Source organism: Equus quagga, chromosome 1 (genome assembly GCF_021613505.1).
Source record: "Equus quagga isolate Etosha38 chromosome 1, UCLA_HA_Equagga_1.0, whole genome shotgun sequence".
Classification (NCBI taxonomy): domain Eukaryota; kingdom Metazoa; phylum Chordata; class Mammalia; order Perissodactyla; family Equidae; genus Equus; species Equus quagga.
The window spans coordinates 65,784,692-65,812,587 of NC_060267.1; the positions used below are offsets into that span (position 1 = coordinate 65,784,692).

General features: G+C 44.1%; 2 protein-coding genes and 1 non-coding gene across 11 annotated transcripts; 2 read left to right on the top strand and 1 right to left on the bottom strand.

Annotated features, from left to right (window-relative positions):
* Nucleotides 1–1,507: 1,507 nt before the first annotated feature.
* Nucleotides 1,508–27,896, bottom strand: PGAP4 (post-GPI attachment to proteins GalNAc transferase 4). Of its 9 annotated transcripts, XM_046686228.1 has the most exons (3): nt 27,799–27,864; nt 27,459–27,559; nt 1,508–6,389 (listed from the first exon to the last, which is right to left on the bottom strand). In XM_046686228.1, the coding sequence occupies exon 3, from the start codon at nt 6,310–6,312 to the stop codon at nt 5,101–5,103; it is 1,212 nt and encodes a 403-aa protein (XP_046542184.1). In that variant the 5' UTR covers nt 6,313–6,389; nt 27,459–27,559; nt 27,799–27,864; the 3' UTR covers nt 1,508–5,100. The 9 variants fall into 9 exon arrangements, with proteins under 9 accessions (XP_046542184.1, XP_046542175.1, XP_046542193.1 ...); XM_046686219.1 differs by lacking the exon at nt 27,459–27,559 and having other exon boundaries at nt 27,799–27,896; XM_046686237.1 differs by lacking the exons at nt 27,459–27,559; nt 27,799–27,864 and adding an exon at nt 22,882–22,949.
* Nucleotides 9,155–9,604, top strand: LOC124245622 (pancreatic progenitor cell differentiation and proliferation factor-like). Its single transcript, XM_046673167.1, has one exon. It carries the CDS (start codon nt 9,155–9,157, stop codon nt 9,602–9,604), a length of 450 nt encoding a protein of 149 aa, XP_046529123.1.
* On the top strand, nt 19,997–20,099 carry LOC124231603 (U6 spliceosomal RNA). The gene has a single exon (XR_006886613.1). It is a non-coding gene; the product is annotated as a U6 spliceosomal RNA (small nuclear RNA).

Genomic DNA, 27,896 nt, shown 5'->3' on the forward strand with positions numbered 1-27,896 from the left:
CATGCATGGTGCTCATGTCTAGATGATTCCCACTGGCAACACTAGGACAATGCAGTAGTTGCAGCCAGGAGGAGAAAACCCAGCCTTCCTCCTAGAGTAACAGGCAGGGACCACCCCCCGCCCCCAACACACACTGAAAATAAAACCACAAATTGAGCCAGCCCTGATGGGCTAGTGGTTAAAATTTGGTGTGCTCACCACTTTGGCAGCCCAGGTTCGGTTCCTGCACACAGAACCACACCGCTCGTTTGTCAGTAGCCAGGCAGCTCACATCAAAGAACTAGAACAACTTACAACTAGAATATACAACTACGTGTTGGGGCTTTGGGGAGGAAAAAAAAAAGAGGAAGATTGACAATACATGTTAGCTCAGGGTGAATCTTTCCCTGCAAAGCAAAACAAAAACCTCTATAACAACAAAGAAAACAGTAGCTGTGTGGTGGTGCAAAAGGTTCTCTTTGCACTTACCATTCTCTCTGCCTGCAATGCATGTAAGAAAGTTTTTTTACAGGAGTCAAAATCGTACAGCATAACCAACCCTTACTACCTAGATCTCTTTCTTTGTTCCTCTCCTGTGAATTTTCTCCCCTAGTCCCATTTTACTTCTCCCAGTATTCCTTTTTCGTTTGGTGAGGAAGATTGTCCCTGAGCTAACATCTGTGCCAATCTCCCTCTACTTTATATGTGGGAAGCCACCACAGCGTGGATTAATGAGGGGTGTGTATGTCCACGCCAGGGATCTGAACTCATGAACCCCAGGCCGCTGAAGCAGAGCACGTGACCTTGACCACAACGCCACTGGGCTGGCCTCCCAGTATTCCTCTTTTTTGTAGGCAGTTCCACTGTGGATTCCTTTACTCTTCCTTTCCTTCCCTTCCCTTCTGTCTTTCTTTCTGTGTTTCTGTCTGTCTGTCTTCTTTCCTTTCTGTTTCTCTCTCTATCATTCATTTCCTATTACATGTCAGGTACTGTTCCAGGTTCTGGGGACACAGCAATGAATGAAACAGTAGACTCCTGACATTGTGGAGCTTATATTCTGTGGGGGGAGGTAACGTAGGGGTGTGAATTTTATTCTAAATGCAATAGGAAGCCAGGTCCTGGCAAAGTAATGAATTATTTATCCAGAACACTGACTATCTCTTGTTTAGTTCCTTTGCATTCTTCACAGTCCTATAAAGATTTCATGACAGTGGGGCACACATAAAAGATTTATCACGTCAGGGAGTTTGGGACACACAAGAACAGGTGGCAAATGTGAGACCCTCTGCTTCACTGTACATCTTTGTCCTCTTCCCCCATCTCTCTGACATCTTAAAGCTACCCCATTCCTACATAGTTATGTCATCTGTTCCTTGTTTCTTTAATAAAGTTATCATTTGCCTTTGGATTTTCATCTATCTTTACCCCCAAATTGTTAACATAGATGCTTTTTTGGGAAGCAGTTCATTCTTCCATAGTTCTGTGCAGGTCGTTGAAAAAGATCAAGAAAACTTGTTAAATTCTAAACCAAACATTCCCCTTTATTGCAGAGTGATGATTCACAACAATGCTGCACTCCAGGACCTGCGGTGGCTGCAAGCCACGGCAGACCTCCTCAGCAATTCTACAGATTCAGCACTTTTTTTGCCATTTGGACTATTAAATTTCCAGCCATCTTTGACACAAAGGGGTTCCAAATAAAATCCAACCTTAAGAAAAACACTGCCAGTTAATGAGCATTTCTCAGCAAATTCATTGCAGTGAGGATAAAAATATCCAAATGGTTCATGTGACTTAAAATTACCCAATTTTATATCATATGTTCTGTAACTCACAATGCATCGTAGTATATATAAAATGCCGCAGTAATCAACTCCAATAGAATGCCTTGCCACCCAAACTGAGTTACCAATTAAATAAATTCTCCCAAATGAGGAGTGTATCCAAGGTACATTAGATTAATTCTACCATTATATTAATCCCATTGGTGTTCTCCAGTTGCACTGTAATATTCTCACCATTTTTCCTTTAAATAACCATAAAAAAGAATGCATAATTTAAATATTTCCCTTTAAAAAACACAACAAAATCAGTTATGAATTTAAGCAAACGGCCCATACTTTTGAATGGTGACCTTGGGACTCCACAATGGGATATCTGTGTGTGTGTGTGTGTGTGTGTGTGTCACTATTTGCCACATCCACAAAATCCATCCACAGAAACAAGAGAGAATGACAAAAGTCTTCCCAGGACGTCTCACTGGAATGGGTGCTTTTATTTTAACTGATATGTTTATACAAAAACACTCTGTCACAAATGGGAGCTTCTTAGGCCTGACTATAATTTAAACTCTGAAAGGTGAGCAGGACTGTTAGAAACCTTCACCCTGTTGGTAACCTATGTCCCTTGATATAGTAATGGGACTTTAGTTCTCCTCCAGCCCCCTTGCTTAGGATTAAACGAGAGACTTAAGTTTTGGGATAAAGCTGCCAGCTGTCCTAATCAAGGACAACATACAAAAATTAGACTCTAGGAGTGAAGGACAAAGGAGAGGAAGATCCAGAGGTAGGCAAGGAGAAAAGGGCAAAAGTGAGCCTGCATTTGCAGAAAATGCAAATATCCAAGGACAGCAGGCTAGTTAAGATCAATGGGGTAAGATGCCTTAGAGTGTAGGTAGAGAAATCAGATAAGGCCAGGACGGCCTTAGCCATCCAGAACGAAGGAGCCAGAGGAGGGGATGTCTGCACGCAGGAGACAACTGAATTAGAAAGAGCAGAAATAGAAACCAGCAATGATTCCCTATCTTGGGCCTGGCTAGCTTAGATGTGGCTCTCCTGTCATTGGGCAAAAAATTTTCATGTGGAGACCCAATCAAACTCGAATGACTTCTAGGCTGGTTTAGCTCTGTTCTCAAACATGGGCACAGACTAGTTACTGCGAGAGGAGGAACGAAGGAGTTGAATCTGAACATCTTAATCAGTCATCTAGCAGCTCTGATCACTTTGGACATTCCTAGAGGATACATAACAGCTCACTGGAACGACACAACACACACTGATATCTGCTTGTTCCTCACGACCAACATGACAACGAGTTCCACCCTTTTAGCTTACAGAGACATTATTTAATCTGGGTGACAATCAGATTTTACAAAAGGAAATAGGACTACATAGATATCTATAAAATTAACATGGTCAAGAAAAAAAATGCAAGGGCTGGAAGTCAGAAGAGCTATGTTCCAGTCTTGGCTCTCCCCCTGAACCAGAATAAGTCATTTAACATCTCTGGATCTCAGTTTGTTCATCTATAAAACGTGGGGATGAACCCCTGCATCCTCCCTTGGTATTATTTTTTTTTTATTGAGGAAGATTAGCCCTGAACTAACATCCACTGCCAATCCTCCTCTTTTTGCTAAGATTGGCCCTGAGCCAACATCTGTGCCCATCTTCCTCCGTTTTATATGTGGGACGGCTGCCACAGCATGGCTTGATGAGCAGTGTGCAGGTCCATGCCTGGACCCGAACTGGAGTGTGCAAACTCAACCGCTGTGCCGCCAGGCCAGCCCCCTTCCTCGGTATTCTTGAGCAGATCCCAAAACAGAAGCTCACCGTGGAAATTTAAAAGCCAACCAAAGATGTGGTGTGGGAACAGACTGGACAACTGCTTGAACTCTAAAGTCATCATGCATCCTCATCAAGGGACTTATTGGCCCTGGTTTGTTAAGTATCAGCAAAGGACATTTATTTGCAACTTTTGAGAAAAGTTAGTTTTCAGATGCTAGTCTTAGAATAAGCTCAAGAGGAGCCTCAGATCATTTCCAGTTTGAATGAACAATCTCTATTTTTGGCTTGGATGAAAGCGGAGCTGCATATCCTTCAGAGGTCAAAATGAAGAGTCAGCCTTTATTCCAGCAGCATGTGGTCTGGAATGGCTACTTCAGAGGTGTCAGCCCTATGCCCCATCTCATGCCTCAAACAATATCACTAATGTCTTTATCCAAAATACACTCGAGTTTTACATACTTACTACAGGAGAGAAAAGATCAAATATTTGCCGAGTGTCCTCTATGGGTGAGGCACTTGCTAGGCGTTCTATGTACATTCTGTCATTTAACCCCCAAGCCAACGTTAAAAGGTAGGTATCACCATCCCCACTTTACAGTGAAGAAACTGAGACTCAGAGTGATTATGACTTGCCCAAGTTCACACCACTAGGACATGGCAGAGATCTGAAATAAAAATTCAGGTCTTCCGACTTCACAGTCCATGTTTTTTCTCCTATGACGTCATGCTATCTAGAAGAAAAAGAAATGAGGGTAAACGGTTAGCCAGCAAAGTTAGGGACAAGGATCTGCTAGTAAAGAGCTCACCCATTCTATATCATTCTACAATGTCCAATTTTCAAAGAATCAACGTGATACAAATCTTCAATATTAAATCATTACAAAACATACGCAATCTGACTTTGATGATCCAGAAGGTGCTTCCAGATCTTGCTTAAAGGTCTCACTAACAATACTGATTATCAGTGCACCACAGATGAGTGGAAAAGAAAACGCCAGGTACCAGCAGCCAGATCACCTGCCTCAAAGATGCTGGGCACTTCACGGCTTTTATTACACCAGGAAACAAACGGAGTCTATCCATATGGTCCTGCCTCTTTGAACATATATTCTAAACATACATCCATTCTCATGCCCAATGAGGAAGCAATCAATTCAAAAGGATCTCACCTTTCACCAAATTCTACCCTTAAAATCCTAAAAGTCATACCACTGTGCACAATATTTTTGGCAGCCACAAACTCTACCACAAAGCAGAGCTGAAAACAACTGGAGAATATAACTGGTATTTAAACGCCCCCTCATTGGGCGAGTCAGACTGCATGAGGCAGCGTGGCTGTGTGGAGGGAGAGAGGTCCGCACCCCTGGTGAACTGCTGCTCCTGCCAGAGTATTACCAAGGCCAGTGTTCTCGACTGGTACGTTCCTTAGCTGTCCCAGCGTCTATATCCCTAGTGACATTAAACAATGAAATATCTGCAAGCAACCATGTGCAAATAAAGAGCTCAATATTTGAATCTCCAAGAAGTGGCCAATTTCAGAAAGGCATTTCTTGGCATGCTAGAGCAGACTGGGATGAAAGTTGTACCGCAGGCTGGAGAAGAGCCCGATGTGTTTCACGAGGTTGGGCTCCACCACGTAGGCCCGCTCCCCCTTGGCCCTCAACAGTGAGTAAAGGGCCATGTCCTTGCCAAAGCCCTTATGGCAGTACACCTGGGACAGGTAGGTGAGGGTCCGGCGGGCTGCAGGGGCAGGGAAGAGCATGGCCGGGGTGCAACACTGGGAAGCAGGGACCACGTTGTATAGGGAAGGACTCAGTCGCCGCAGTTCCAGGAAATAGTGCCGGCCCACCAGTTCCACCAGACCCATGCTATACAAGGAGAAGAAGAGCATGACGGGCCAGCTAAACCCTGGACGGCTGGCAAACCGCATGTATATCCAGGTTAGTAAGGGGCCCAGCAACATGCCCACGCCGACCCACTCCAAGATCCGCATGGGCTCTGGGTTGATGTAGTGCTGGAGCCTCTCAGGATGATAGAGCTTTAGATAAAGGGCATCTCTGAGATGCGGCTCAGAGAAGCGAGCCCGCAGAAGGTGCTCTAAGACTGGGAAGATCTGCTCTTCCGGGACGGCGTCGTCTTCTACCATCAGAACGTAGTCTGGGTTGTAGGTCTGCAGGGAGGACTCAAGGCAATAGACATAGTCCTGTTTCTCTTTCTCAAATGAGTTGGTCGAAGGGTCGTCGCCGTAATCATCCTCAGTGCCCTCATATCGGTTGGCCACGGGGACATACTTGGACAGCAGCTTAGCATCAAAATGGCTCACACTGCGCTCCACGTTGCACAGGAAGAGTTGGTGCCCCTCGCACTGGGGGCCACACTGTTGAAGAAGCCGGTGGAACTGGGATACCACCTGCAAGACATAGTGGAAGCCAGGTTGCCTGTCCACAGTGATGATAGTGATGACCAGCCAGGGGCGGGGGGTGGCCTGCCAGACGATGGGCACTGAGCCATTGGCAGAGGGCAGCTCCTCAAAGTAGTGGAGAGCAGCTTCACCTTCTTTCAAGCTTTGTTGCAGGAACTCTTGGCTCATTTGGTTCAGATGCCAATGACGCAGATAGAAGTAAGAGTGCAGAAGCCGGTGACACGCCAAGGGGGCCAGCAGGCCAAACGTCACCACTGTTAAGATGAAGAGTTGCACAGCAGTACTGCCCCAGGAGAGTCGCCTCAGCCTCCGCAGGAGCATGGCAGCTGGAGAGGTTGATGTGCTCATGAGGTCAACTTCTGGTCAGGTCTGGTCCCAAGAACAAACCATCCTGGAACGCAGGCCAAAATCAGCACAAGTCAAACCTAAAGAGAGAGGAAGTAGCGAATGGTAAACGAGAGTGTAAAAAATTCAGGGACAGAATTTAGCACGGATCAAACCAGAAATTCTAATCCTAGAAATTCTAATCTAATCCTAGCTAGTAGAGACTCAGAAGTATGTTCTCCAGTAAACTGATCTTTGTTGTCTGTTAATGATCTCTGGGATTCTTTTATTTCTATGAGTAATGAAACTTTGGTACATTCAACCAAGTCTCCATGCCTACAGATGTTTAGTTAGGTTTACAAAGGAAATCACCAGGTAGGCTAATAAAATCATTATTTCAATTCAGCAGCAACACAGACACGGGTTCTTAAAGTAGATGCAAAAAAGCAACTCTTGATGTGAAGGAAATACACATTTAAAGTAAGTTTCACTAAAAGTGCATAGTAAGAACTTGTTGACTGTGCATAGTACTTTTTGAAAACTGTCTTTTCTGCACATCTCAAACAAGAAAAGGACTATTTAGGATTTCCAGAAATGTCTTTGTCAAGATCTTCCATTCTTATTTCTCTAATCTCATGCAACTATACATAAAAATTGCATATTAATTTAATCCTGATTGTTCTCCCTTTTTATTTTTCACAGAACTGCCATGGGAACCAGTGAGAGAAAGGATCTCCCAATGCCAGTAAAGTCTGGAGCCCCAGGCTTTGGGAGGGAGGAACTCTCTGAAGGAAGATCCACGAGCAGTTTTCAGTGAGAGAGGGAAAGGTTGGCAGAGATGAAGATGGAGAAGATAGTTGCTCCCAGCCTGGTCCAGAAAGGAATGTTCATGACACGATGACTTACAGTGCAGGCCTGAGGTCAGGCATAGAGTAAAAATGCCATTAAAATAAATCCACATGTATAAACTCAAGTAACATCTTAGGAGTTAAGCAGGCCTAACGACCTGAGGCAAAACAGACTCACACCAAAAAACAGAGTTGAAAGGACAAAGCCAGTATAACACCAGTAACGTCAATGCAAAATGAAGTGGTGTCTACGGAATTGAAGGTAAACCTCTTACCTCAGAAGCTGGTAAAGTCTGCACACATTGCACACATTTAGGAAAAAACTGCCTAGCATGTGAGTTATCTTGAAAGAAGGGCTGCCCAGGTACCATAAAGGTTATTGGGGTCCTGTCTCCAGTGCCCTCATATCCGTGTTCTCCCCTTCTTGGGCATACAGAAAGACCACAGCTCCTAGCTCGTCTTCTTCCAGGTGAGGTCATGTAACCGGGGCTTGTCAGTAACATGTGAGCAAAGCGACAGGTGTGACTTCTGGTCCAAGGTGGTAGAGAGTAGATGTGCCTTCTCAACTTTTTCTCCATCTACCAGCTGAATGGACAGCCTTGGATCTAGAGGAGAGTAGAGCCACCAGAAGGGAGGAGCCTGGGTCTTTGAATGACTGCATGGAACAGAGGTCACTCCCACTGCTCATCTCTCAGCACCCTCCCAACCTAGGTTGGGCTGTGTTGTAAGTAATACATAAACCGCTGTGTCCAGTCACTAATGATATTTGGATTTGCCTATTACAGCAGTCAACCAACCCTGCCCACTAGAGTCGTGTAGAATACCAAACCTCTCTCTACTGTATGACGGCATAGTAATTCAAGGAAGTAGAGAGACATGTCCCACTTCAGCAACAGAAGGAGATTATACTGTGGGATCCCAGAGGTGAGACAGACTTTTCCAGTACTAGTAAGAGATCTGGAAGGTACCTACAGAGAGAAAAAGCAGGGAAAGCTTTGACTAGTAGTGCAACCCCAGGCTTGCTGGTTTGTGAACTTCCAGGGTACCACAGACTGCCTGTTGTTCCACGTGATCTGCTCAGGTCAACAGAGTTAATTAATCATCAGACTGCACATCCACGTGGCCTAGCCAGTTCCACGTCACTACTAGCGGAAGCCGAGGACCCACTCGTGGAAAGTTGGCCTTGGGAATGGAGTCACTCAGGGGGCTTTCTGCTCACGGTTCCCCCTGCCTTTGCTATCACCCAAAAGAGCTGTATCCACGTAGCAGACAGAGCAAAATACAGTCAACAAGATAAGGCCTGCAGCTTGGAAAATGCCAGGCACATATCAAGTGCTAAGATGACAATGTGATTATGATGACAATGCAGAGTTCTGTAGGTGGTATAAAACTGCTAACCACTCTCCCTCAACACCCTGTTCCAGTGACAGCTTTTGATAAGGCAAGAATGTGACACTCTTTAGTCCAGATAAGTCCCGGGGTGGGATGTTTAAGGAGTATATATATATATATGGGTGTGTGTGTGTGTGTAGCTGCATGTGTGTGCACACAGACAATTATTTAAAAATATAAATCTGATCATGTCATTCTCCTGCTTAAAACTCTTCTCTAGCTTCCCACTGCTCTTATAATAAAATCCAAATTTTTTACCACGGCCCACAGGCCCCTTACGATCCTGACCCCACCTTCCTCTGTCATCTTGTTCTACTGCCCTGCTTTCTCAAGTTGCTCTAGCCTAGAGGTTAACAATATTTTTCTGTAAAGGGCTGGACAGTAAATATTTTAGACTCTTTGGGCCACATACTATCTCTGTTGCATATTCTCCTTAGACTTTTAAAAAACTCTCTGAGACCCCACAGGGGTGTCGGCTGTGGAGTGGCCAACCGCAGACTCTGCAAATACTTCTGAGGCCTAGTGCACCATTCCCCCCACCAGGGATCCGTGCCACCCACGATCGTGCGCCGAGGCCCATGAGGAGTCACTGCTGATGTTTCCCCCAGGCCACAAGCAACAGCAAGATGTCTATCCCCTTGGGCGCCTCGCTCCTGGCCACCCACAACTACTACCACCCACGCCTACTGCTGTGCCTCCTGGGTTCCACTTCCAGTGACAGCTGCTGTGGAAGTACAGAGTACCCCGGACAAGCCATCTCCCCCAGCCCGGTCTCCCCAAAGCCGACCCGGGGCACTGGTGGGCGAGCTGCTTTTTCGGGAATTCCATGCTCCTGTTTAGGGCCACGGAGTTGGAGGCCCCAGAGCACTAGGATCTCCCCAGGCCTCCAGCACATGATCACGGTGACCCGGCCTGTGAAGCCAAGAGGAAGCAGCCTGGAGGCCAGCCTGGCAAAACCAACGCCAGGCCGCGTCCCGCGTGGCCACGGCCAGCCTCGAGCTTCCGGAGGTGCTGGGCTGGTCAGAGCCCTTCACTCCCTCCGGCCCCACCGGAGACTGGGCGGGCTGCAGCAATGAGACGCAGCTGGGCAAAACGCTGAAAGGGAAATTGAGAGAACCAGGCCCTTCACTATCCAAGCCCCATGGGAGCCTTCCCGACATCCCATAACTGTGTGCTTTCTGCACAAGTGGAAAATAAACTCCAAGAGGCTAGCAAAAAACAAAACAAAAAACTCTAAAAATGTAAAAACTATTTTCAGTGCTTCAGCCACATAAAAACAGAGTGTAGGCCAAATTTGGCCTGCGTGGCTGGCAGTTTACCAACCCACGCTCTAGCTCTGTCCAATAGAGATATAATGCAAGCTACGGATGTAATTTAAATGTTTCTAGCAGCCACAATAAAAAAGAAACAGATGAAATTAATTTTAATAATATTTTTTAATACAATACATCAACACGAAACAATATAGAAAATTATTACTGAGGTATTCTATGCTCTTTTTTGTATACTAAGTCTTTGAAATCCACAGTGTATTGTACACTTCCAGCATATCTCAATTCAGACCAGCCACATTTCAAGTGCTCAACAGCCACATGTGGCCAGTGAGCAGGGCAGCTCTAGACACACTGATCTTCCTTCAGAACACCGACTATGCTAAGCTCTTGCCCATCTGCTGGCCTTTGCTCACACAACTCCCTCACTCTGAAACATTCTTATTCTCCCACCTTCCCTGCCTCTTCACATAGATTTTTCTCATTGTTTAGACAATCTCCTAGATGGGAAATTAGCTGAGTGACTCCTATATATCAGGGAAATGAGAAAATACCCACATCAACAAATAGGAAAGGCTGAGACACATTCTCACCCTAAAACCCACCCCTGGTATAGTGCCATACAATTGGAAGAGAACTCACAACTCCCAGTTTCTCCCTAAGGAGTGAAGGGTTTGGATCACTATCTAGCACTTCAACTTTTAAGACTCCCATCTGAGGGATGAGCCCCTAAAACACTTAGCGCTGAAAGCCGATGGGACTTATATCAACAAGACCAACAAGACCATAGCAAAGAAAGCAGCAGTTCTTAACGGGTAGTGGGCACTCACCACTGGCATCCCCCCAGGGCTCAGTGCTGAAGGAGCCAGCAAAAAACACCCATTTCCCAGTTTCTCCCTGGAAGAGGTTGGACTGGGTACTTTACAAGCTGCTGCCTGAGGGTCCAGTTTCTAACTGAGGACTCATCTAGGAGCTGGTTGCGATCCTCCTGGAGCCCAGGGAAGCCTGTAGGCACTTCCCCCACGGGCTTCCTCCAATGACAATAACTGTCCCAGCTTTTGCGGCAGCTGCTTGAGAGGATAAGCCCTTGGATCACCTGGCTCTGATAGCCTATGGTACATGACTCAACTGTTAGAACCAATAAGTGAATTCAGTAAAGTTGTAGGATATAAGATCAATATACAATAATCAGTTGCACATCTATACACTAACACGGAACTATCAGAAAGAGAAATTAAGAAAAAAATTGCTTTTACAATGCATTAAAAAAAAATAAAATACTTAGGAATAAATTTAACCGAGGTGAAAGATCTGTACACTAAGAATTTTAAGACAACGATGAAAGAAATTAAAGGCAGAAATAAATAGAAAGATAGTCCATGTTCATGGATGGGAAGAATTAATATTGTTAAAATGTCCATAGTACCCAGAGTGATCTACAAATTCAGTGCAATCTCTATTAAAATTCCAATGGCATTTTCCACAGAAATAGATTCTAAAATCTTTATAGACCCACAAAAGACCCTGAATAGCTAAAGCAATTCTGAGCAAGAAGAACAAAGCTGGAGTCATCACACTTCCTGATTTCAAACTATCTTACAAAGCTACGGTAATCAAAACAATATGGTACTGGCACAAAAACAGACATACAGACCAATGGAACAGAACAGACACCCCAGCAACAAATCCTTGCATACACAGTCAATTAATTTACAACAAAGGAAACAAGAATATACAACAGGGAAAGGATAGTCTCTTCAACAAATGGTATTGGGGAAACTGGATAGCCATATGTGAAAGAATGAAACTGGACCCCAGTCTTATGCCACTCACAAGAATCAACTCAAAATGGATTAAAGACTTGAATTTAAGAACTGAAATCATAAAACTCCTAGAAGGAAATACAGGAGGTAAGCTCTTTGACACTGGTCTCGGCAATGATTTTTTGGGTTTGACAACAAAGGCAGAGGCAAAAAAAGCAAAAATAACAAGTGGGACTACATCAAGCTAAAAAGCTTCTGCACAGCAAAGGAAACTATCAACAAAATGAACAGGCAACCTATAGAATGGAAGAAAATATTTTTAATCCACATATTATACAAGGGGTTAATATCCAAAATATACAAGGAAGTTATACAACTCAATAGCAAAACAAAGAAACAAACAAACAAACAAATAACCCAATTATTTAAAAATGAGCAAAGGACCTGAATAGACATTTTTCCAAAGGCATACAAATGGCCAATACATACATGAAAAGGTGCTCAACAACACTGGTCATCAGGAAAACTCAAATCAAAACCACAATGAAATATCACCTCACACCTGTTAAGATGTTTAGTATCAAAAAGACAAGAGATAACAAGTGCTAGCAAGGATGTGGAGAAAGGGAACTCTTGTACACTGTCGGTTGGAACATAATCTGGTACAGTCACTATATGGAAAACAGTATGGAGGTTGCTCAAGAAATTAAAAATAGGGGCCAGCCCTGTGGCCTAGTGGTTAAGTTAGGTGCACTCTGTTTCGGCAAACGGGGTTCAGTTCCGGGGTGCAGACCTACACCACTCTTCAGTGGCCATGCTGTGGCGGCGACCCACATACAAAATAGGGGAAGATAGCCACAGATGTTAACTCAGGGAGGATCTTCCTCAAGCAAAAGAGGATTGGCTACAGATGTCAGCTCAGGCCAAATCTTCCTCAGAAAGAAAGAAAAAAAAAAGAAAGAAAGAAAAAATAGAACATGTGATCCAGCAATCCCACTTCTGGGTATATATCTAAAGGAAACAAAGTCACTATTTTGAAGAGGTATCTGTACCCCATGTCCATTGCAGCATTATTCACAACAACCAAGGTACAGAAACAATTTGTGTCCATTGACAGATGAATGGATAAAAAATATGTGTTATACATATGCAATGGAATATTATTCAGCCTTAAAAAAAAAAGAAGAAGGAAATCCTACCATTTGTGACAATATGGATGAACCTAGAGGGCATTACGCTAAGTGAAATCAGACAAATAAAGACAAATACTGCATCATACCACTTATATGTGGACACTAAAAAAAAAGTCAAACTCATAGAAACAGCGAGCAGAATGGCGGTTGCCAGGGGCTGGGGGGTGGTGGGACAGGCAGAAGTTGGTCAAAGGGTACAGACTTTCAGTTATCGGATGAATAAAGTCTGAGGATCTAATGTATAACATGGTGACTATAGTTGATAACAGTGTATCGTATAACTGAAATTTGCTAAAAACGTAGAACTTGTGTTCTCACCAAAAGACAAAAAAAAGATTTAAAAAAAAGTAACCAAAGTCTTTATATACAGAAATTGTAAATTTTTAAGATATTTTCAGTTAAAGAAGACATAGAAAAGTATGTATGTACATCATGCTACCATTTCTGAAAAAAAGGGGGAAAATATACACAAACGTACTTGCCTATATATGCATATACATAGGCTATGTCTGGAAGAATATACTAGAGACTGGCAACTTTGCCTCCAAAGAGGAGAACTGGGTGGCTTAGGGGCTGGGGCGGGATGGAAACATTGTACTAAATACAGTAGTCGTCCTCCCTTATCTGCAGTTTTGAGTTCCGCGGTTTCAGCTACGTGCAGTCAATCGTGGTCCAAAAACATTAATGGAAAATTCCAGAAATAAAGAATTCATAAGTTTTAACTGTGCACCATTCTGAGTAGTGTGATGAAATCTCGAGCTGTCCTGCTCTGTCCTGCCCAAGATGTGAATCATCCCTTTGTCCAGCGAATCCCGCCCGTTAGTCACTTAGGAGCCATCTCCGTTATCAGATCGACTATCTGGATATCGCAGTGCTTGTGTTCTAGTAACCCTTATTTTTCTTAATTTTGGACTCAAAGTGCAAGAACAGTGATGATGGCAGTTCAGATACACTAAAGAGAAGCCGGAAAGTGCTTCCTTTAAGTGAAAAGGTGAAAGTTCTCGACTAATAAGGAAAGAAAAAAAATTGTATGCTGAGGTTACTAAGATTTATGGTAAGAACGAAACTTCTATCCATGACATTGTGAAGAAGGAAAAAGAAATTCGTGCTAGTTTTGCTGTCGCACCTCAAGTACATATGTATAGGAAAGACCATGGTATATATGGGTCTGGTACTATCTAGTTTCAGGCAGCCACTGGGGGGCTTGGAGCGTATCCTCTGAAGATAAGGGGCCCTATTGTACCTGTCTGCACCTTTTGAATTAAAGGTACTGACTTATAGGAAATAAATCTTAAATTTTAATATATTTCACGTAAATATCATCACCCTCCCACCCATTTCACCTGTAACAGTAGCTTGTTAGATTCCTTCCTGACCCTTGGTTTGGTTGGCCTCCTCCGTCAGAACACACCCTCACGAAGGAAAGGAGTATTTGTTTTGATTTTGATTATTATGGATACCCTGTACCTAGCTCCTTGTCACATGAAAGGCAAGTCCACAGATATTTAGTGACTAGGCAAACTGACAGGGCACATCCTTAAACCCAGAGAAGACTGGAGAGGCCCTGAAGGCACCAAGTCCTCCCAAGCCGGTGGCTTTTTGCTTTATTTTCCAGGATCTTGCTCAGGAGCCTGGTGTGCTTGCTGGCCTGGCTCCAGAATTTCTGTCCAAAGAGGCTTGTATGTTCCAGGAAGATAAAGGAGGAGAGGACTTTCTTGAAGCCATGTCCATGAAGCAAGCATGATGATTCTCCTCAGATTTCAGGATTCATATGGGGCAGTAGAAGTTAAGGAGATGAACTTCTACTGTCCAAGCCACCCTGGGCTGCTGCTCTCAGGCCCGGCCCTTCCCCCTGACAGCCCAGGCTCCTGACTCTCTCTCCCCTCTGGCAGGTGACAGAAACTGAAGCGCCTAGTGCTGATGTAAAGACGTTTAATCCCAGGCAACTCCCCAGTGGGGGCAATAAAATCATTAACACATCAGAAAGCCCCAGCTTTAAAAACATGGTGAGACTGCCATTTTACTAACGATCAGGGAAGAACAGGGATGCAGCTCAGGGCACACAGTCCCTGCCTCCACAGATCAGCTCTTGCTGGGGTCGTAAACAGCCTTAGATCTCCATAGCTTACAGTAACAACGTGCATTTCTTGCTCACCAGTACGTGGATAGCTGTGGCTCGGCGGGCGTCAGCTCCAGGCTGCAGGTCAGAACCAGATTGTTGACATACCTCTGATTCCAGGTCGAGTTGCAGAAGAACCAGCCAGCTGGGGCATGCTCTTTTGGTGCACGGCAGCTGCATATGAGTCAAAATACACAGCTACATTTACAGCCTCACTTAAGCATGCCATAGATCAAGGCCACTCACCATCCACTGGCGAAAACAATGGGGCAGGGAAATTTACTCCTCCCACAGAGCAGAGGAAGGGGAAAGCCAAGATTCAACAGAAAAGAAAAGCAGCAGGCCATTTTTCTAACCCCTCAGGAAAAGAGAAAGGATCTAGCATTTTGCTCAGAGTCTGGGAAATTTCTAGAATACTCACAAGGCATCCAGCCCCACCACATCATTAATACACTGTATGAGTTAGGACAGGCCACAATAATGACCCCCAAACCTCAGGGGTTTATAAGAACTGAGATTTTATTCTTGCTCATGTTACTTGTCCATTAGGGGTCAACTGTGACCCTGCTCCATGTCATTTGCCCTCCAGGACCCAGGTAGATGGAACTGCCTCTTCCCTGAACATTGCTGATTTTGTGGCAGAGGGAAAGCAGACAGAGGGTGAACCACAAACTGGCTCTCAAAGCCACAGCTCAAAAATGACACATATGTTCACCTGTATTTCACTGACCAGAGCAAGTCACATCATAACTCAAGTTCAACAGAGCAGAGATATGTAATTTTCCAGCAAGAAGGGGGTACTAAAAGACATATGGCCAAGCCTGAAGTCAATAATTAGGGAAATACACAACTCTCCAGGGAGGAGCAGAAAATACCTTGAACAATAATCCAATCTAGGATACCAACCGTGGGCCATGGGAGCTGGAATCAGACCCTTCATTCAATGATTAGATGACAGATTTGCCTAAAATCCCGTCACACAGTTATGTAGGCATTCAAGACTATGTTCTAGTTTGCTTTTTAAAACATTTTCTTTCCTGTTCTTTTTTTTTTTTTTTGAGGAAGATTAGCCCTGAGCTAACTGCTGCCAATCCTCCTCTTTTCGCTGAGGAAGCCTGGCTCTGAGCTAACATCCATGCCCATCTTCCTCTACTTTATAGGTGGGATGACCACCACAGCATGACGTGCCAAGCGGTGCCATGTCCGCACCCGGGATCCGAACTGGCGAAACCCGGGCCACCAAAGTGGAATGTGCACACTTAACCGCTGTGCCACCGGGCCAGCTCCTAAAACATTTTCTGAAAGGATTTAATGAATTGCTGCGCAGTGGAGTGTGGTGTCCAAGGCCACATGTAATTTATTTCACTTTACTGATCTGGTTTTAAGATAACTGGCATTGGGGCAAGAGACATGAAAACACAGGATTTTCCATTGGTAGTTTGGGGGAAGGAGTTCTCTACTCCCAGCCCAATCATGTGGGTGGTACAGTAGGTGGGCTATGTCTATATTATCACTCTGATAGCCTTTTCCAGAATCTCACAGTCACCCATGATGTCACCGGCTCAGGCCCACACTTCAGCAATGCTGTGGAGTGACTGGCATCTGTAAGTTGGCCTGGAAACAACTTCACCCCTACAGCCCCAATTCTATGGAACAATGATTAACGAATTCTTCTTATCTATGTCTTGCAAGTGCACTTTGAAACAAAACCATTTCCTAAACTAGATTATGCCTGTTACCATGTGTAGGCTGGAGGGCACAGGGAAGACAGTAAAGGACAAAGACGCCAAGAAATGAACATGAAATATGGCTAGGATGAATAAATGGATCAACAATGACAGTTTCATTTTAGTGCAGCTTCTAAAAATGAAACTGAAGGGGCCCTAAGCATACAGGAGGCAGAACACCAGGCTGAGTGAGTGTCAGGAGAGAAGCACTGAGAATGGTCCATGTTTCTCACGTCTGCCCTCCTACTTGAATGACACCACTACTCTCTCAGGCACCTGGGTCCAAAAGACTGGTAAGTTCTGACTTCTCACCCCTATCCAGTCACTTCCCAAGTCGTTGCTATTCTACCTCCATGGTCCCCCCCATGTCTCTTTCCTCTCCTCCCCTCCCCTCGCCATGCCCTTCTTCACTGCCGAGTCCTAGCCCTAGTTACGTCTATCAACTCCAGGCCAGCTGACCACAACAGGCTCCTAACTAGGCTTCTGACTTCCAGAATGAGCAACAGATTTGAAGCCAAAAGCTCTTGGTCCAGTTCTGGTCCCAGCACCCACTAAGCAGGTCCATTAGATCTCTCTGAGACTATTTTGCCTCTCTGCAAAACAGGAAAATAAAAAATATCTCATTTATGGAGGCATTGTGAAGATGAAATGAGACAATGGCTCTGAAAGCTTTGTCAGACACAAGACTGTACGAATGATGGTAATGTTTTACATTATCAGCATCCATCAGATACTCTGAAGCACAGGTCTGAACATGGCACTCCTTTCCGTAGAACTGTTCAATGATTGCTCAATCAGTGTAGAATAAAGCCCAAGTGCTTTGCCAAGATTTTTCACAATCCAGTTCCAGCTGTTTTTCCAGACCCACTTCTTCTCCTCACACAGGCTAAATCGACTATCAAGAATCAGCTAAAAAGGGACCTCTTCCAAAAGCCAACCCTGATCTCCCCCAACCAGAAATAATCATTTTTTTCCTCAAGTGCTGGGATCCTTTATATGAACTTTCCCCCCAGGATATTCATTTGTCACTTTCTACTTTAGACTCTATCTATTTCTAGCTACCACTTATTAAAAGCTCTTACTACATATCCACGGTCTGCATTAGACTCTTACATCTATTTCTTCTTACCAAAATAGCGACTCTCAAATAGCAAGGGAACTAATCCCGTTTAGATCAAAAAAATAGATGCTACCAAGTTGAAAGCAAGAAATTCAAACACAGGACAAACTTCAAAGCCCATGTTTTTCCTCCAATGCCTGCTGCCTTCCATGGCTTTATTCATGGCCCTTGATTTATGCCCAAATTGGACTTACAAATCCCTTGTTAGTAGATTCAGTCTGATTTATCTTTGGTTCCCCTCTCAGACCCAGCTCAGTACTCCATGCAGAGAAGACGCTCAGCGTTTGTGGAACAAAGAAATTACCGCACTCAAGTCATTTGACCTCTCTGGGCCTCAATTCCTCAGCTATAAAATTGGGAGTATCACAGAGCCTCGTCACACAATGTGCAGAGGTCAACTTATTGGAAAATGCTGGCTGAGCACTAATTATGTGCTAGGCAGTGTTCTAAGCATCTCATTGATCCCCTTAAAAAGCCTAAGAGAAGTACTATCATTGAGCCCATTTTACACCTGAAAAAACTAAGGCATAATTAACTTGTTCTCAAGGTTAACAAACCTTTTAAGTGGATGGCAAAACTTGAACCTAGGCAGTCTGGTTCCAGACCCCATGTTCTCAAACAATATGCAACATCGTCTCTGCACAGATTGGGAACCCAAGAAAATCAGCTGGAAAACCATTAGAAATGGTAACAGACTTGCAGAATGTGGTTGGTAACAGAATTAATATGCAAAAACAATATGTAATATTATATATACACACTATATATATAAAATGCTTTCAGTTAATTGGACAATCACTAAATTAATTACTGGGATAAAAGATCCTAGTCAAAATGTAAAAAAAAAAAAAAAAAAACCCTAAAATACCTAGGAATAAATTTAAGAAATATGCAGAATATACACACATACTATAAAATTCTACTGAAGGACACTAAAAAAGTCTTTAATAAACGGAGAAAAATAACATTTTCCCAATTGGCGAGCCGCACTAATGAAAGAGGAGATAAAGGTCTCTTTCTCCAAAATTAATCTCTATATTTAACATAATGACAATTCGATTTACCTCAATAAGGAGCGGCCCAGTTCGGCAAATGGGCACTTTCATATAAATTGGTGCAATCTTTGAAGGGTAAGTCCAGATGGTATGCATAAAAATTTTGTATGTGCATCTCTTTTGATGCAGAAATTCCACTTCTAGAAATCCACCCTGCAGAAATGGTAACCCCTGCTACCAAAGATGGACAAGGAATGTTCATGGCCGTTTGGTTTGTGACAGTAAGAAAGAGAGAGAGACAAAGAGGGGGAGGAAAGGAGAGGAAGAAGGAAGGATGAACTACAGGGAAAGGAAATGCCCAGCAACAGGGAACAGATTTTTAGGTAATTATACAAGGGGATGATATGGAGACATCAAAAAGAGAAAGGTTTAAATATACTGATATTTTAAAAGTCTTAGCTAGATCTCTTATGGACCGAATGTTTGTGTTCCCCTCAAGTTCATACATTAACACCCTAATCCCCAATGTGACGGCATCTGGAGATGGTGTCTTTGGGAGGTAATTAGGTCATGCCCATGGAATTCTCCTGGTGGGATTAGTGCCCTCATAAGAATCGATAGGGGAGAGCTTGCTTCCTCTCTCTGCTCTCTGCCAGTGAGCACACAGTGCGGGAAGATGACCGTCTGTGAACCGGGAAGATGGCCTCACCAGAACCCAACTATGTGGGCACCCTGATGTGACTCTCAGTCTCCAGAACTGAGAGAGATCAATGTTTCTGCTGTTTAAGCCACTCAGTCTATGGTATTTTGTTATAGCAAATCAAGTAGATTAGAAAAGTCCCTAAGGGAAAAATGCCAACTATGTCAATGCGAATTGGTGAAAAATGTACACAGTATGATCATTTCACTTTTAATGTGGAGTATAATTTAGTGAAGGAGAGATAAAGGTATGAGGGATGAAGGTATGAGGGATGGAGGTTTCCTGTTTTGTTTTCCAGCTTCTGCAAAGAGCATGTATTACTTTTATGATCCTTAGTAAACATTCAATTCAGCAAATACCGCATCTTGTGCCAGGCACCGGGGTGGTGAACATGACAGTCTCTACTCTCAGTCTCTCCTCTAAGGTCCCTACTCCCAGGACCTTTGTTATCAAAACTCCAGTACAAGTCTAAACATGATTTTGTTCGTTTCTCTTGGTGGAATGGAGAGAGGTTGGTTAACTTGACTAAAGTATTCTAAAGATCATCTAGAGCTAATACCAATAAAAACTGCTAGGAAATGCTCGCTTTGCTGGCACACAGACTAAATTGGAAGGATATATCAAAGATTAGCATGGCCCCTGTGCAATGATGACATCAAGTTTACGCAGTGCTCCATAATTTTTTATTGTGATGGCGGTTACATTTGACAAAATTCATCAAAATATACATTTAAATGGTGCATTTTATTGTATGTAAACTATACCTCAATAAAATTGATTTTTTTAAAAAGCCAGGAAAATGATGATACTGTGTAACGAGAGAATCTGCCTAACTAGATACTAAACCTATTATAAAACGTAAGTAATTATAATAACATGGCAATGGCACCAAAATATACTGATAAGTAGACGTGCAAAAATTCACAAACGGATACAAATATGTAAGAAATCAATCTATCATAGTTGTAGCAATTTAAATCAGGGGTAAAAAAATGATCTTAATAGTTTTGCAGCAACTGGCTAGCCACTCAGGAAAAGTAAACTAGTTCTCCACTTTACAACTAAAGCTAGAATAAAATCCCACATTAACATTTATGAACAAAAGCTTAAAAGTACCTCAAGAAAATACAGGAGAATATTTATATAAACTTGGGTGAAGAAAGGCCTTTCTCAGCAAGATCCTCAAGCAGAAACCAAAAAGAAAATGAATAATAGACTTGACTAAATTAAAAAGTTAAACTTGTATATGATCAAAGATGAAAACATGACAAAAACATTAAGCAAACTGGGAAAGACCATGCAACATATAGGACTGAATTACTACTTTAATGTACAATATATAAAGAGTGCTTGAAAATGAGGAACAAAAAGACACTCCAACTGAAAAAGGGGCAAAAGAATTAACAGTCAATTCACTCACACAGATGCAAAAGGCCAATACACAGAGAAAAAGGGTTGATTCCCCCTGGGTAATCAGACATGCAAATTAAAGCAAGATCCTATTTTTGTCCATGTTATTGGTTTAAATGTGTATATGCAGGGAAAATTTTAAGAAGATATCCAGAAACTCTCAACAATCTAGACGATGTTTTAAGTTATCTTTATTTTCTCCTTTACATTTTTCTGTTTCCTAAATGTTTTGTAATAAGCTTACCCTTTAAAAAATTATAATAATTTTAATAATGGTAGGTGTTAGACATAGTTTTCTCTTCTTACCTTCTAAAGTACCGGGTGCAATACACTCTAGAAATGCTCTCCTAAAACAAGCTATTCCCCCTTACAGGGTCTAGTTCTCTTGGGGAAATACGCGCGCACATGCACACGCACACACGCCTGCAGGTTTTGCTAATGGTCTGCATAGTGAGAGCATCATTGGAGTCGCCCTGCGGTCTCCGGTCTCCGGGGGAGAGCACCAGACTAGCAGGGGATCCCTGGGTCACACCCACCCTGCAGGAGTTCTCGCCTGGGAACATCGCGGGTGGAGCGCAGTGCGGCACCGGCAACGCCTGCGCCGAGAGGCCAGGAAAAGGGCGAGACCAGCGTAGGTGGCTCTAACTATCCCTTGTGGAAAGAGAATGAATGGGAGCGGAAGAGCAGAGTCCCGGATCCAGCGTCTGCCGCTGACCTTGGGCAGTCCCCGCCGTGCTTGGGCCTCAGTTTCCCCACCCATAGGCCTAAGCTAAGGGTCTCGATCGCTGCGCTGGCTGCCTTCAGCTGGTCTTTCCCGGAGCTGGGAGGGATGCCTTTCTCTGCCGGGTCGTCCTTCCCCCGCCCCAGGGCTGCGAGGTCGCCGGCAGAAACGCCTCTCAGCTACAGCAGCGCGTTATCGGCGCGCCGCGAGCGGCCATTAGGCGGTCGGCCCCGAGGCTGTTCGGCCCCGCCAGGCTGGGCAGAAGCCGGGCTCTTACCTGGGCTCGCACGCGCCCGGCTCGCGCCTTCCTGTCGGCCTCGCTGCGCAGCCGACCCAGGCGACACTCTTTCATCCCTGCGCTGCCGGCCCCGGCCGCGCGGGAAACGCCCTGCTGGGGTCCCCGCAGTCCTCCGGATGGACGCGGCCGGCGCCCGGGCGGGGCTGCAGCGAAGCCCGCCTGCCCAGAGCGCACAGCCGGGGGCGCAGGCCCTCCCGGGCCGTGCCAGCCCCGCAGCTACTCTCCCCGTGCCAGCCGTGACCACCCCTAATCTTCATCCCCTCCTCTCATTCTCTCCGGGGTGGGCGCTCGGGTCACGATGCCTAAGGGGCTGGGCAGATAGTGCGCAGCAGAAACCTACCCGATGGGGGCGGTCAGCTCCGTCCCCTGCGCACGCAGACGGCCGCCTCTGGTGTCGCTCCGGCTGGCTGCCTCATCCCCACGGAGGAACCACAGGGCCGGACCCTGAGTTGCAGGAACGCCGGCGCAGCGCGGTTTGGGTGCGCGCCGAAGCATCACCTCCAGCGGCGCAGCTCCAGCGCGGGGTCCCCGCGCTCATGCAGGCCATGTGACCTGATTGCTGCGGAGCAACCGCAGCCCCCAAAGCCAGCTTGGGGGAAAAAGGGACCGGCAAAAGGCGCCAACTGATGGGCAGAGAGGGAAAAGCAGGCTCAGAGGAAGTTGAAACGCTGGAAGGATTAGGTCCCTGTGCTGTTACAATCCCAGCTGGCCGTCAAGGGTGTTCTCTGCTGGAGGGATTTGTTTTTGCCGATAATAAGAATAATAGTGGACACCACTTGCACCCGCAAAACCACCGTACCCAGCGTTATACCAGGCGCCTTATGAACATCCCTATAGCTTTCACTTCACTCCTGTGCTTAGAGACTATCGTCCTTAGTTTGCAAATGAGGAAGAAAAGTTGAGAGGATAATTTGCCAAGTGCAACCCTTATTCCAAAAGCCAGAAATGTAAACATTTATTAAAAAGCAGAACGGTTTGGTCTAACCAAATCACCTAGCCAGGCAGGGGATTTAGGTCTGTGACTCTTTCCACTTACCTGTCAGTCTCTCCCAGGAGCGGCTTTGGTGGTTCGTTTGAGTCTTGTCAAAATTAACTATAGTGGAGCCATTTTAAAATGGGATGGGAGCTGCCTTTCCAGAGAAACTGCCTTGCTGTCTTGAACCTGGGATTGGGCCAAACCTTGGGACTGAGCCAAAAAGGCAATTGTTTTATAAGCAATTGTTTGAGAAGTCAGCAGGAGACTGGCCATCCTGGCCCCGAACACTGAGGATTGTGGACTTTCTGAAGATAGAATCAATAGTGAATGGATGTTTAGCCAAGACTAGCTCTCTGCCTCCAGTTGCAATTAAAATTCTTTGTAATACAACCTCTCTTCTTTGCCTTTTAAAGCCCCTTTTACTCCCTAGCGGGACACTATTCAGTTCGCCACCCAAATCCGTGTACCCCAAATTGCAATTCTGTAATCACCAAATAAACACCTCTCTGCCTCTCATTTTGGCTCTTTATTTTTAGATTAACAGTCTGAAGCAGTATCCACCCCTAACCCTTAATTTTGGCGGATAGATAGTATCATACCCATCTTACAGATGGAACAATTGAGGTTTGGTCAAAGGAATGATCTTACCCAAGTGATAGAGAGTGTCAGTCTAGTCTACTAGTTAATAACGGAGTGGTGAAGGGCTGGCCTGGTGGTGCAGTGGTTGAGTGTGCGTGCTCTGCTTTGGCGGCCTGGGGTTTTCCAGTTCAGATCCCAGGTGCAGACTTATGCACCGCTTATCCAGCCATGCTGTGGCAGGCCTCCCACATGTAAAGCAGAGGAAGATGGGCATGGATGTTAGCTCAGGGCCAGTCTTCCTCAGCAAAAAGAGGAGAATTGGCAGCAGATATTAGCTCAAGGCTAATCTTCCTCAAAAAAAAAAAATAATGGAATGTTTGTTTGCTAGGGAGGTTCTGTGCAAAACACATAATTCACATTATTTTAGTACTCAATATTCAGTACAACTCTAAATTTAGTACAACAATCTTAGAAGGAAGCTACTATTACTATTCCAAGTTAAGAAAACTGAGGCTCAAAAAGGTTATGAATTTGCATAAAGTTATACAGCTAGTAAGTGGCAGAGTTCAGATTCAAATTTAGGTCTTTTTTCTGCAGAGGCTTTGCCTGTCTCCAAAGCTGTGGTTTTTTCCCCACGCTATGTGGCTTCTTACTCCTTCCTATTGCTTCTAGATTTTGCCAGAGATAAATGGAGTGTTTAACCTGTATCCGGAGGCTCAGGGCATTGTAACAGCATTGAGCTCATTCGCTGTGACATCTTCTGGATGACGTAAATGGCACCTAATAAATTGAAGTCGTTATCAGCCAGTGGCTGGTGTTCTGTGTATAGAGTCAAGGCTGGACCATTCGTGGATTTCGATGTTCTCTCGAAGAGCACCAGACATACTTTCTAAGGGCAGATCAGAGCTAGGTATATTTCACTCACAGCAAAGCCGAAGTTCTTATAATCACCAGAAAGCTCCTACAGTATGTGGCTGCTGGCTCCTGCTCTGGCTTCCCATCCAACCACCTTCTTCCTTTGCCTCTACCCTAGCCACACTGGCCCCTGCTGTTCCTCAAATACACCAAACCTACTCCCACCTTAGGGCCTCACACCTGCTGTTCTCTCTGCTTGCAACACTCTTCCTCTAGATTTTTATGTGGCTTGCTCCCTTGCTGTCCCTGATCATTTCCCATAGTCTCTACTCCCATCCCAGCACTCCCCTCCCATGAGCTCCTCCCTTTATTCTTCTCCTCAGTGAATGGCAAATGAATATGAACTCCTGGTTCTACCTGGTAATTCTGACACTTCTTACAGAACATCTAGAAGAGAGAGCCAGGCAAAGGGAGAAGAGAATCTTGAAGGAGAAATCTGAAAAGTGGCTGTAATTAGTAATGAAGGGCTTTCATACATTGAGAGATCATTTCTGGGCTTCATCTGTTAGAAACGATTCAGTTAATAGACCACAGAGGTTTAATAAAAGATCCTATTTGTAATTAGGTGATACTGAACAAGATAACTTAGTGTTTATTGTGAAAGTGCTAAGTATTCACTAAGTATATAATAAGTGCTAATTTAAATGGTATTTGAAGATGTGACCAGTCGTGAATTATAATTTTTATTTCATTCACATATTATGAGCGAAACTACCTAAAGTCTAGGCACTTCTTAAAAGAGGAGTGAGGTCTCAAGCCAACTCAGTGTCCAAATGAGAACTACAGAATGCGTTTCACCCCTCAGATAGGTCTTTACTGCTCATTCAAGCATCTGTGTATAAATCTGTTCCTGCCTTCAGGGTCACCCCCAGGTCGTGCAAACAGGAAGCATGTTTCTTTAGAGAGGGAAATAGAAGCCAGCATTATATTTCATCAGGTAGTACAGAGAGATTATTTGCATTCATGAAATGATATATCTCAATGCACGACAGCCCTTCATTGGAAAGCTGTGACTTTGGGCCTCGAATGTTTTTCCGTCTTCCGGAAACCTACTTAAACACAAATGGTCCTGAGAGAGAGAGCACTGGAGGTATAAGAAACTTGCACATTGGTTGAAAACAATGAGGAAGGGGACGTAAGAAAGAGATGTGGAATGACCCTGGGGAGGAAAAAGATGGGCTCGAAAGAGAAGACATAGACAGCCGTGTTCCCTGGTCTCTCCCTTCTTTGAAGGGTTCCCACTGGAGTTTCACTGCCTTGCTCCAGGCTTCTGATTCTAGGTCAGCTTGCCTTTCTAGACCAGACGTTAGCAAACTGCAATTCACTGCCTGTTTTTGTGCAGCCCACAAGGTCAGAATGGTTTTTTACAATATTAAATGGTTAAAAACTAAAAAGAAGAATATTTTGAGACGTGACAATTATGTAAAATTCAAATTTCAGTCTTATTGAGACATGGTCATTCATTTACATATTGTCTATGGCTGCAATCAGGCAACAGCAGAAGAGTTGAACAGTTGTGACAGAGACCTCATGACCCACAAAGTCGAAAATATTTACTGTCTGGTTTGCAGACACCCGCTCTAAAAGGTCTATTCAGTGGTCACAAGGTATAGCAGTAAAGCCAATGAATGTTCACACGATTTCATCTCATGTGTGTCAGCATAGCTGACAGTAGATACGAAGTTCCCTTAGAATGTTACATCCATCCCCCTGGGCATCCATCCATCCTCTAGTCTTACAACCAATATTTATTGAAGAATTGTTCTGACATAGTGCCAACAGTACACATGGATGAGCATGAGATAAGAATGAGATGTGTGTCCTGCTCTCAAGGAGTTGGTCATTAGGAATGTTGGAAGTCTATATAAGACTGCTGAGAGCTGGATCTGGCGCAGGAAAGGAGCTTGAGAAGGTGCTCTCATGCCCTAGACCAGTCCCAGACCTCCTACTTCCAGACTTCTTTTACATGAGAAGGTTAAAAAATTTTTTTCAAGTTATTGTTATTTTGGCATTTTTTATTATGTGTTATTAAACTTAATCCAATATAAGTTATGAGGAGAAATACACAATTATTTGAAGTTGTTTCATACTCAATTTGTTAGAATCATGTGGTAAGGTTCAAATTTCCATGTTGGGTAGTAGTTTCAAGGGTGTTTATTATTATTTTACATGATTATGTTACACATAGATAATGAAAATAACTACCTTCTCTACCACAGGAGTAACAGGGAGCCAAGTTTTCATATTAAAACCCAAAGTGGAACAGCCAACAAAGTCTTTTATGAAAGAAAATAAATAGAGGGGTTCTAGGGGGAGGTAAGAGGGGTGGTGATGTAGGAACACCTGGGAAAATTCCTGGAAAGATAAGTTTCCAGGATTCTGGTTCTCATCTAGTAAGCCCCCTTGTTTGCTCCACCCTAGCTACCTACCCTCCCTTGTGTTAGGGAGGGTTTTTTCTTTTTTTTCTCTTTGCTTTTTTCTTTTCTTCTTTTTTAAAAAATTAGACTTTAGGGGCTCAGAAAGAGATTAATCACAATTCTTGGTTCATGATATGCTCTCATCAGGTGTCTATGTAAGGACTTCTATCAACTAATAATAATAACAATAATAATATAATAAACACCCTTAAAATCACCACCGGGCACGGAAAACTAGAACCCTGACAACAGCTTCTATCTGGCTGTATGGTCCTTACTCATCCCATCTCCTTGGATATGTTAAAGAAAAAATTACTTGATAACACTTGTTGAAGACAATGAGGCAGACCTTATTCAAGGGGGACCATGATGACGGGGGTGGGGTATAAGGACCACTGCAATGGGGTCTTGCCAAAGGGGATTGGACTCAACTCCAAACATAGCACACCCCATTGGAAGTTTCCAGCCGGGGGTCAGGATGGAGGTTGTGGATGGCAAATTACTAAGAGGAAACCTCTGGTGTAAAGGGGTAAGGTTCTTGCTAAACAGACTTAGCAGGTTCTTGCTAAAACTAGATTTCACAAGAAAGTGCACAGATGGGGCTAGGAGAAGATTCAGGAGCCTGACTAAAGTTTAGTGAAGAAAAGAACCTGTGTTAGTCACGAGGGGAAATGTTTGTATTCCATTCTTTTATGGAGCAAAAGAAAGAAAGTAAACACAGCTCACTGGATTTCCATGTTCACAGAGATGGAGTGTTTTCCAGTGGCTCTCTATGGTCTCACAAGCTGAGTTACCTCTTCCAGAAGCTGACTCTGACAATGTGGGAACTGAAAAGAATTTGCAGAAGCGTTAACCACAAAAAATTTCCTGCAAACTTCAATCTCATTGCATAAATGATTCTTGTTGCTGCATTTGTCACTAGTCATAAACAGAAACATTCTCTTTTCATAAGCATAGGACATTTTTAACCCTTACTTTATTAAAATTATTACTTTCCCAAAACGCCACAAATAATTTCATCAAAGACACACTACAGATCGTGTCCTGAGAAGTGCCAACAACTTACCTGAACATACTTGGTTTCCTTCTTCGTCTGCAGTGAGAAGTCTCTCCCATTGCTCATCCCCCTCAGCGTTGGAAATGGTCTTATGCCAACCTCTATCC